The following is a 12,259-nucleotide window of genomic DNA, read 5'->3' as shown; positions in this document are numbered from 1 at the left end:
TCTGCCACCAATCAGTGACATTACTTTCTCCTAATTTGTTGAGAGACATGTGTTTTTCTTTGAAGTATTGAAAAAAGCTAGGTGCTATCTCTAGTCTAAATCAATAGCAAGACTAACTAACATAACAAATTAAGCACGACAATAAAAACATAAAATGTGGATAGCAAACATGCACGTCACTTCCCTATGCTCCTCAGGTGTATAAATAAAGGCCTCCAAGGATTTGTGAATCTAAAATGCAAGCCCTCTTCCTCAATAAGTTTTAATTTGGTTAGATACTTCTAGTGTTTATCCTTGGTCCATGGAGGGTTCGCCAAAAGGGTTGAGAAAAGGTGCATGGACTGCTGAAGAAGATAGTCTCTTAAGGCAATGCATTGATAAGTATGGAGAAGGAAAATGGCACCAAGTTCCTCTGCGAGCAGGTATGTTACATTTTTTTATTGCGCGCACACACACAGACACAAATATATGTAATTAATTACTGTGAATATTTTCTTCCTCTCTGTCTATTATTACATTATTTAAAACCGGGGTGCACAAATTGTTTTTACTTTTGTTTTAATGAACAAATCCTTATTCATGCTTTCTAAGGTTGTTCAAGATAAAAATATCTGTGTGTTCATATTCAGTTATGTCGAACGTAAACGAAGATATGTATATTTAATATTCCTTCCTTTTTTAATAGACGATGTTTTAGGATTATGCATATAGATTAAAAAAATATTTAATTATACATATATATATATATATATATATATATATATATATATATATATTGTTTTTAATATGTCCTATTGGCTGATCTAGCCGGCTCTAGAAAAAATGCATTTAGTGATATATAGTGGACTATCCCGAAATCGTACCACACTGTTTGATCCGAGTTTAAAATACTTTCCGATTAATAACAGGGTGTGGACCAATAATTTTTTAAATAAAAACATCATTAATTATTTAACTAACTACATTTCAACCAATAATAAAATTACGATAGAATATCATTGGTTATATAACATTAATCGTTAATAAGTTTTACATATAAAATTTAAACATTATCTAGTTTTAACCAAATTTTTTTTCCTGAGACATCAAGTAGCGAGTATTATTCTACTTACGACAAACGAATATTTGTGTACACGTGTGTTTACGTGTAAACAAGAGATTATTTCTATTGGTCTACGTAGATTCTTCTTGATAAAATTTTAGCAGTCACGAGAGCATTCTTGGTTCGTTCATTTAATAGGCTTAGTTATATCAATTATTTGTTTTTATTTTCTTTCAAATATTTGGTTTTGTAGGGCTAAATCGGTGCAGGAAGAGCTGTAGACTAAGATGGTTGAACTATTTGAAGCCGAGTATCAAGAAAGGAAAACTTAGCTCTGATGAAGTTGATCTTCTTCTTCGCCTTCATAAGCTTCTAGGAAACAGGTTAATATTCAAAACATAAATTCAACTTTATTTCCTTTGTAAATATCCAATATTCAGTCATATATATCCAACTCATCCAAATGCATGGTTAGGTGGTCTTTAATTGCTGGTAGATTACCCGGTAGGACCGCTAATGATGTCAAGAACTACTGGAACACCCATTTGAGTAAGAAACATGAACCAGGCTGTAATACCAAGATGAGAAAAAGAAACATTCCTTGCTCTTCAACCCAACCCGCCCAAAAAAATGAAGTTCTCAAACCTCGACCTCGATCCTTCACGGTTAACAACGGCTGCAGCCATTTCAATGGCCAGCCAAAAGTTGACGTTATTCCTCTATTCCTTGGAGTAAACAACACTAATAATGTTTGTGAAAATAGTATCACATATAAAAACGATGCGGAGAAATATGAGCTCGTTAATAATTTAATGGATGGAGAGAACATGTGGTGGAAGAGTTTGCTAGAGGAGAGCCAAGAACCAGGTGCGATTGTTCCAGAATCTACAGAGACAGAAAAGCTGGCAACCTCGGCGTTTGACGTTGAGCAACTTTGGAATCTGTTAGATGGTGAGACCGTGGAACCTGATTAGTGTTACAACGTCGTTTGTTTGTGTTTTGTGTGTGCACTTACGTTGGGCATTTAGTGTGCAATTGTTTCCTAATAACCCAATTAGCTTATGATTTGTGTCCGTGTTTATACTTTGCAAAAGAAAAAGATAATATGGTTTGTAAAATTTTGAATTTTTTACACGTAACAAATCCTTGTTATGTATATGGGTACAATTTTAAATCAAAGGTACCTGCGTCTGTTAGTGTACAAAATAAAGAAAAATCAAGTAGAGTTAGTTTACAAAATAAACGATTGAAAAAATTAACAAATCAAAAGTAACTGTGTTTGTCACACCATCTCCATTGGTAAAAATATAATAATTCTATTATACAGTAAACTTTTGTTTTAATGGTATTCTATTCTATTATAGAGTGGAATATAAAAGAATGTCATATTTTACAAAATAAATATGCAATAGGGTTGCTAAAGCCAAGATTTACAAAATAAAGAAAAAAGGAAAAAAATTAGCAAAAAATTTAGCAAATAGTTTTTGTTATTGATGATTTCATAACTTTACATGAATCAAGGTAAGAGAAAAACAAGTAGAGTTTTAGAAGAAAAGTGAGTCGAGTATGTGACAGACATTCCTCTTGTGTTTTATATCTCAGAATCATATTTAACGTTTCTATTTACTCTTTTGGTTTTACATTTGTTAGTATTTATTTTGAAGGATAAAGCCATGACGAGATAAAACACTTTATTTTTCTTTTAAATGAATTTTTAATTCGTTTCAAAATTTGTTTTTCATTTTCTATCATTATTAAATATATTTTGTAATAAACTTTAATGGTATTTTATTTGTTTATGAATAAAATTTTATAGTTTCAGTAGTATTAATTAACTATATGGATGGTTTAAAACTCATATGCGGACATTAATAGATTTTATAGATTATACTCTATCAATCATGTAAGAAATTATATATTATATATATAGAGAAAATATTATGCATGATTTTAAATAGTATAGACCTGATTATATTTAATGTTCAATCAAAAATAATCATTGCTAAACTAACCCATTAATTTAAAATAAAAAGTATGAAATATCTACTTGATGATAATTAAATAATAGTATGATATTACAATAACAACAGCTCCCTATTCCATCAAGAAAATAAAATAACAACAACTCGTACATAATTTACTTTGCATCACTCAAATCTGCTGAATAACTGTCTAAATGGTGTTCATTATCAATTCTGAATTTAACATCACATAATTAATAGTAGGAAATTATATATATATATATATATATAATGCAAATATATAACATATCTTGACCGTAAATTATGAGGTCCAGACAAATTAAAATTTTATATTGCTTGTCTGTATTTGTAGACACCTATATAAGACTAACTGAACAAGAAGGTAAATTTAATTATGCATACTGTTAAAGAACTAGTGTTATATTTTATAATTACAACACAAAGAATACCGTTTGTAAAATTTTCAATATGATACAATCGTAATATATACTAGATCTCGATCCGCGCAACCGCGCATGTTTTTGTTTTCATTTATTTTTATATAAATATTTAGTTTTCAATTTTAAATTGGTATATATTATAATATATGTGTCTTTCAATTTTTAAAACATAATAACTGTACGGTTTTTTTTCATTGAATAGATTGTTTTAAACTTTCACATGTATTTGTATCTTCTTCTATATAAATATTTTCAGATTATTATTTCATTATTAAAATCCTAACTATATATATAAAGATTAGTAAAATATTGTTTTATTGTTATATTCAAAGATATTGTAACATTTCACAAATTTAGAAAGTTTTTAAAAAATTAAACTTTTCGCTTCATAGATTTATATTATCGAGTAAATAATTAAACATTTAGTTTATGTTTAATTTTTAAAATAAGCTATATAGTTTAAAATTAGTTTTCATTGGTTTGAGGTAGTAAAGATTAATCATTGTTAGATAATATGATTTTTGTTATTTAAAAAAAAAATCTTTATAGTTTTAAAAGTTAACATCGACAAATATTTAAATATTTAACATATAGAGGTATAGTTTTACAACATTAAATTATATCTATTTAATTTATACTATCTATAAATCCAATGGATCATCTATTCTTTGGATTCAATTATTGATAGCCCAATAAAATTTTCTGGTAGGCCCCAAATTTAAATGATAAGATTATAGATTAAATGTAACATAACTTTCTAGGAATAGGTCCATTAGGTCCATTTTTAAAAAAATCACTCATGAATCAAGATTGTGACTTCTGTTTTAATATATAAGATATTTTTCTGTTTTCCAGATTCACAACACCAAATTGTTCGTATTGTGTAATGGTTGTATAAAGACTCAAAGATAATAAGAACTAACTCTTCTTATTGCTTAAGAAACTTACTCAAAATTTAATCTCTCAAAACCTCACACACTCGCACCTTAATGTCATCTCTCGACAATGCCTTATATATGGCTTATAGATTTCCTAATCCTAATGAGAAACCCTTGTATTTAGATAACTTCTAAATACACTTTGATCCTTATCTGTAAAGATCCTAAACTACTTAGGATTATGATAGCTTGACACTCAAGCTCTCTTCAAGTTTACTTCAACAATCTCCCCCTTAAGCTTGAACTCCATGTCTTTCAAATCTTAAACTCCTATCAGGTCTCTCATCTCTCTATACTTGATTCTTCCTAACGCCTTAGTTAGAATATCTGCCTTTTGTTCGCTCTCGGGTACATGCTCAACTTCTAGCAATTATTTCTCAACACACTCTCTGATAAAATGATACCTTAAATGTATATATTTACTACGTCCATGAAACACCGGATTTTTAGAGAGTGCAATTGCCGATTGATTGTCTATTCGTATGGCAGTTCTGTCGAGTCAGACTCCAGTGATTTCTCCAAGGAGGTCTTGTAACCAGATCGCTTGTCTTGCTGCCTCTGTTGTAGTCATGAGTCATGTTTGGCAAATTCCCCATAATTTCTAGTGTTTGGTTGGAGAGTTTTTGTGTGAAAATTACATCAAAATAGTCTTTTAGAATTGGTTGGAGATGAATTCTTGTAGTGATGAAATCACATTAAAATAGTGTGATTTTGACAATAAAATAGTATTATGATTTAGAAATGTCGTAAGTGTTCAATTTTTTCCGCCATAATAGATACAACAAAATGGAATAAACAATTGCTATCGAAAAAATCTAGAGTAATTGGTAAGAATGCACCCAAAAGTCCATATAATTTGCCATATACCCTTGTTTCTTTTTAATATTTTTTATGACTATAATACCCTTATCTCTATCTCTCTCATTTTTCCCTTTTATGTGTTCTAATCTCTTTATCTCTGGTATAGATTCTTCAAATCATCTTCTAATTCAACACAAATCTTTATTTTCTTATTCTGATTCTTTTGACAGCCATAATGCTAATCTTATTATCTCACCCCAATTCCAATGTTTCTAATTTCGACTCACAATCAACTTTTAGATAATATATACATTAATATGTATTTTATTACTTACCTGCTATTATTTAGATTTTAATGGATTCTTAATCGATACATGAAGTGTTAGCTGTTACAAATAGTTTTGGGGCTATTTGATAGATAACTAATTAATTGTTAATAGTTTCATTAACTGATATATGATGTGTTAGTCGATACATTTGTTTGATACATAGATTGTTAGATGATACTGAAATTATTAGCTGATATGTTAGTTGATATGTAGATTGTGCCCTGCTATGTAAATATTTAGCTGATAAATCTAGAGTTACTTGTTTTCGATAAAGCATGAGGGTATTTTCATCCGCACAGTGTCAAAAAGTTACTCATTTTTGGGTTATCCATAATTATAGGCATTCAGCTAATTTGGACCTTAATTTGGTGTATTCCACACATTCACTCAAAAATCTAAGATATACATAACTTTATGAAACAAAAGAAATACTATTCCCTCTGTTTCAATATGTAAATAGTTTTATTTAAAAATAAGAAAATTGTTACTTTTGAAAAAATATCATTTAATATATAATTTTAATCAATAAAAAAATGAATTATTGGTCACACAATATCCAATAAATGCAAAAATTGTTTTGGATTATGTTAACACTTTATATTGTGAAATAATTTTTTTTGGCTAAAACTATTACATATTGAAATGGAGGGAGTAATATTTAATATTGGTTAGAGATGAAACAAAATAAAATATTAAATATATTCTAAAATGGATATTCGATCAAATATGTTGCATGTATATATAAATGTATATAAAAATTATATATAAACTATATAATTACTATATTCTATATATGTTGTAAAAACTATATATATAAACTATATAATTACATAGGTCGAATGGAATATATTGTAAAAATATATACAGTATGTCCGGTATCCAGGTAGAGGATATAGGAATGGCTGCGAAGCTGATCTAATTGTAAAGTTGTTGAGTCGGACTGTACCGAGCAAATAAAAAGTAATTTAAAATTTTGGGTACCCACTCCGTGTCTACTCAGGCTACATAAAGATTTGAGATTCGCATTTTTAACAACGTAAATAAATTATTTTCTTGGAGTAGATATTTTCCAAAGAAGTTGGAATCAAAAGCTACGTTGCTTGGACGAAAAAAATACTTCACAAGTGATCAGAAGATGACATCAGTTAGACGACAACAGTCACCATTTATCAGTTTTATAGCGGAGATGTTAACACTATTGCGTAACATGATATGATTGCTCTCCCTAAAATGAAAAACAAACATAAAATGATTGCTAAATGAAAAGGTTATATATGTCACTTGTTTGGTTAAAAACAATAGGACTCGAAACTTCTCTCTTTGAATATCTACTAACGTAAAAGAAAAGTAGTACCATATTCGACTTCCAAAGTTTTTTTTTTTTTTTTTGCTAAATTCTATTTTCAAAGTTTCACATACTTTATTTTTTGAACTTAACTATGCATACTTTTGAAACTATATTCTGTTGATAATTTTGACTCTCAGATTATTCATATTTACATATATTGATGGTCATAGACTCGTAGACTCATAGTTTTTGATACAATAACTATATATTTTAATCAATTAAGCTACAAGAATAAAAATATAAACAATAAAGTTATCGAAGAGAACACCGTTATTTTGTTTATAGACTATCTTCTTCTCTCTGAATGATTTTTTTTTTTTGTCAATCTCTCTGAATGATTAATATCCCATAAATCGATTAGATTTTTATTTTGAAGTAAAGAACACATTAAATATATCTCTACGGATTTTTTTCACGGTGCCAAAATGAAACTATATATTTCCATTGTGTTTCCAAATCTATTTTTTCTAGAAAATGCATGTTCGCGCATTTTCCAAGCATGAAACTGTTTTTACCCGAAATGAGGAGGAGAGGGTTCCACGCAGATAGCAAGTAGTACCATTCAACATTCTGAGCTATAACTGACCTACCATTCAAATCCGGACAATTTTAAGGTATCCGGATTCGGATCCTTATCCGGCGTATCTATAATTTTACTATCCTTATCTGGATCCGGGGTTCTCGGATATCCGGGTGTCGGATATCCTTCTAAAAATTATAATATTCGACGGATATCCGGATCCAAATTTGGATCCTTAAATAAATAAAAAATAATATTAATATATATAAAATAATAAAAATAATTTAAAAATAAAAATATATATAATGTTTTTAATTATTTCTATGTATAATATTACAAAATTTTCGTAAAATTTATATATACTATTATAAAAATGAAAATAGTTATTAATAAAACTTACGGATCCGGATATCCGGACTAAAAAATTAAGATATTCGGATCCGGATCCGGCTTTGACGGATCCAAAATTTTACTATCCGGATCCGGATTCGGCCCCTCCAGATATCCGGATTTTCGGATCGAATCCGGATCGAATCTCGGATCGAATCTGGATCGAATCTCGGATCGAATCCGGATCTCGGATAAAAGCCCGAGGCTTAACCAGTCATATCGCATATAAATTACATTAACAGAAGAAATGAATTTAACATAAGATGTCTAAACAAAAACGAAAACAAATTCTCGCAATTATGGATCCCATATTTTTTGATATAATAAGGGAAGTAGAATCATAACCTTCCTTTTTTTGTTAAAGGTTAGTCTACATCCAAATAAGAAAACTTCACGGATATCTATGAATGATTTGTTTGAGGCTTTCTTACAAAAATCTATCTAAAGTAAAGAAAGTTCTATCTTCGAGTAATTTCTATAGTCGATTAAATTAAAATAGAAAGAAATTATTTTTTTTTATTAAGAACTAGATTTTGATCCGCACTTTGAGATATTTTTCGTTGAAAAATTCATTAATCCATCTATTTGTTCACTAATATGTTTAGGCATCTGCGTTCAAATTTCAGTTCGACTGTAATTTTTTTTTTTTTTTTTTGGTTTTCGGTTTTAGTTGTGATTTTGTTTTTTTCGAATTAAAAAATATAGGGACCGTTCGTTTATTTGTGAATTTAGGTTTGGTTTCAGATTAATTAGTTTTGCTCTCAGTTTTATTGGGATAAAAATATTAAAAACTCGATAAAGTTTCGAGTTTAATTTGGTGCTGGTTTGGTACATGTTTTTTGGATAATACGGTTAAAATTCACATTTTTGTGTTTTTAGAAAAAAATCGGCTAAATTTAAATATTCAACATATAATATTCTTGTGATTTCGTTGTATTGAGAAATCCGTAACTTACATAGTAATATTTCTTATCTTTTATAAATCTATTTATATTGAAGTTGATTTTAATAATGAAAATAAATTATATTTAAAACTCTTACAATATATAATAACTTCCAGAAAACTATCAAGATTTTTTACTTTAAAATTAAAATTTATAATACAAAATAAGAACCATTTTAAAATTAATTCATAAAAATAACCAATTTTAATAAGAACAAAATATCCATGTTTATGTTAACGAATAAAAAAAATTAAAAACTGAGCTTTAAAGCCTATATGATCAAAAATTACATGAAGGGTTACTGGTAAATTGGGCTTACAAATCAACGACCAACTTTTGTTTTTTATAACCCAACCCAAAACAGGTTTAAGTATCCTAAAACCGACAAAAGAGAATGCTTAGGTTTTAGGAGAAACTTGGGGAGAAAGTTGGGGGATCTTCTCTTTATTATCGAATATCTTTATCTTTTAAGATTAATATTCGGAAAATTCAGTTACCATGTCAAACATAATATATTCTCTGCGTGTTGTTAATTTAGTTAAATTGGAAAATCTTGTTTCTATATATTATCTTTTGAATTTACTGTATGTAGCAATTACGAAAATGGATGTTATAGAGAATATTCTTGGAATTTATTTGATTTGAATCCGAAAATCTATGAGTTTCTATTTATTACGTTTTATATTTATATTTATATACAAAATTTAGTAAATATAAATATTTAATTATTTAAATATTATTGGCTCTTTAAAAGGTCAATAACATCGAAAACCAATGATTTCGTAATATGCTAACCCTATACTATAATAGTATAATTAATATTATTGTAAGATAATATTTAATATATTTCGGCAACTTCATATAAGAAAATTTTAAATAAGACATATGCATTATAATAAACTCCAATATATTTGATACAGTTTTTTGGACAACGGGTTTTTGATGGTGTAAATAGGGTTTGAATAGAGTTAGAGTTTGAATAGAGTTTTAGGGTATAGGGTTAGAACAAAACGAATATGGATGGGTTAGTAAACATACACGAAATGAGCTTAAAATACGATGGATAAATTGTTTAAATTATTGGGCTGTTTTGTTTAGTTGGACAGAAACATACTACTTTCTAATTTGAAGAAAGTTTGTTGGGCTTTTAATTTCCGAAAACCATTAAAAACAATTAAAAAAGGTAATGGAAATTTTTGTAATTAATTAGAAAAGTCAGGAACATAATCCTAAGAAGGATTCTGCTTTAATAGTATAGATTAAAAACAATTGAAAAATGTAATGAAAATTTTTGTAATTAATTAGAAAAGTCAGAGACATAATCCTAATAAAGATTCTGTTTTAATAGTATAGATGCCATAAAATATAACTGAATCCAACTAGGAAACAAAACTGGATGTTTACTTCAGAGTACAAAATTTTGGGTCAAAAAGTCACTGCTATCAGTCTCGTTCAAATGATTTCATTATATTTCGTCTGTAAAGAACTGTCAGGAAAAAAAAAACTTAAGAACTAAGAAGTATAATCAATTTTAATCATTTTGAAAGGAAAAATAATTATTGTGTATGATTACCTTCATGGGATGAATCCAAACTAAAAATCTTGAAAGAAATCAATAAGGACACAAAATGGGGACTTTTATATGAAGTTGACTTGACTGACACCTCACCGCTTTTATGAGATTATGTCTCATGCGGAAAATTGCTCGTGGACGATGATCATGCACGTTCCTTTCCCTTCTTCTACAAGAAAAATGAAACAAACGACTCTTAGTATTTCCTTTACAAACATTTCAAGATATATGTTTTTCATCATCTATACAAATCTAATTTGCACATACATACTGGAATACTTTTTGGGCTAAAATACTTAAGCACACTGGTTTAATGCTATCCCTCACATAACTTTGATATATAGGGAATCGAACGTACGTCATCCTCTTAATAGTGTGTTACTAAGAAAATAGATAGGACAAAACTATTATTACATGATTTGGTTCAGAGTTTGGGCATGCTTTGGCTCTAAACCTCCTTGCATACAAAAAATTATTTACCTCATGTCAACAAGTATTTAATGAATGAAAACAATAATATTATTAGTACATACACGGGTATGATTATCATATACTTTTACGGTAATTGACTGATTAGTTTATCATCCCGTATATATTAATAGAAAAACATTAAAAAAGTTATAACTTGTAATTTGTAATAATTAAAAAATGTTCTTTTGAGTTGTCACGTAATTAGAATGTTATTTTTGCTTATGTGGCAGCTTGAGAATCAATTGAAAATTTTTTTAGTCAAAAATTAAATTGATAGGGAATGTTAGATTATATAGTATGTCCATTATGGACCATTTATTTATCATATTGAAATTTGTTATATATTATTTCCTTAAATAAAACCTACAAAATTACTTAATGTGATTAAGATATATATGACAATTAATGCTTTTAAATAATAAAGATTGCTAACAATCTGTATACTTTCTATCATTTTAGTTTAATTCTTTATTGATAAAATAAATTACACAATTACACTAATCATATAATAAAAATTTAGTCTTTTTATATATGTTGTATTTTAAATTTTTCAAAACGAGTATAAATTACTAAAACTGTTAAAAGCCTCACATAAACTTTTGTTATTAAGGTATAATTTTTTTTCTATAATAAGATACAATGATTATAAAATCATATGAATAAATTATTTTATTTTAATAGGTGTTTATATATATATATATATATATATATATTTCATATCATTTAAATTAAACTATACATCATATGAAAATACATACTTATATTTTGATATTTGTATTGAACATATATTGAAAAGTTAATATTTTAATTTTGAAATCTTCATTGTTTTTTAAATGATTATAAATTATTAAAACCACTAGACCTTCCACATTAAAAAAAAAAATTGTTGGTGTAAAATTTTGTTACACAAATATGCAAATAATCATAAAATCATATGAGTTGAAACCTCATTTAATAAATATTCATATTAAAAGTATACTATATATCTATGCTAATATCATTTAAATTTAATTATATATCATATACGATAGATAAGATTGATTGTTTTGATTTATTTACCCTAAAATGATTGTGAATAAACAAGAGCGGTCGTATGATTTATATGCGCACGCCATTTTTTTACATAATATTAACTGATTCTTAGTTATTTAATATATAATAATTATTATTTTATTATTCCATATATGCAGAAAACATAAAATAAGTAATAAATATAAAATATTTATTCTACGCAAGACGCAGATCTTAACCTAAGTATCTATCTCTTTAATAATTTTAAATCTTAGACATTTTCTATATCTCAGGCCAAAACAAAAGAACGAAATGAGAATAAACTCAAAAATTAATATTTATATCAAGCAATAACCAAAATGAAAAAAAACAATACAAAAAAGAGAAAAAAATTGAACATATATAGGATTGGCACGTGAACGTGAACTCCTCATAATCATAATTAACTTTTAAATTGCTAAATCATGATA

The 12,259-nt window shown here is 27.4% G+C and overlaps 1 protein-coding gene across 1 annotated transcript; it reads left to right on the top strand.

Moving 5' to 3' along the window:
• The first annotated feature begins 249 nt into the window (after window positions 1-249).
• On the top strand, window positions 250-2,196 carry LOC106320175 (transcription factor MYB114-like). The gene is made up of 3 exons (XM_013758544.1): window positions 250-422; window positions 1,296-1,425; window positions 1,518-2,196. The coding sequence occupies exons 1-3, from the start codon at window positions 302-304 to the stop codon at window positions 2,014-2,016; spliced, it is 750 nt and encodes a 249-aa protein (XP_013613998.1). The 5' UTR covers window positions 250-301; the 3' UTR covers window positions 2,017-2,196.
• The last annotated feature ends 10,063 nt before the right edge of the window (window positions 2,197-12,259 follow it).

This window comes from Brassica oleracea, unplaced genomic scaffold, assembly GCF_000695525.1.
Source record: "Brassica oleracea var. oleracea cultivar TO1000 unplaced genomic scaffold, BOL UnpScaffold00835, whole genome shotgun sequence".
Taxonomy (NCBI): Eukaryota; Viridiplantae; Streptophyta; class Magnoliopsida; order Brassicales; family Brassicaceae; genus Brassica; species Brassica oleracea.
This window is presented reverse-complemented; position numbering and strand designations above follow the sequence as displayed.

Coding starts and splice junctions, on each gene's coding strand:
- LOC106320175 (XM_013758544.1), top strand. CDS start 302: ATGGAGGGTTCGCCAAAAGGGTTGAGAAAAGGTGCATGGACTGCTGAA. Junction 423..1,295: donor CCAAGTTCCTCTGCGAGCAG/GTATGTTACATT, acceptor TTGGTTTTGTAG/GGCTAAATCGGTGCAGGAAG. Junction 1,426..1,517: donor CATAAGCTTCTAGGAAACAG/GTTAATATTCAA, acceptor ATGCATGGTTAG/GTGGTCTTTAATTGCTGGTA.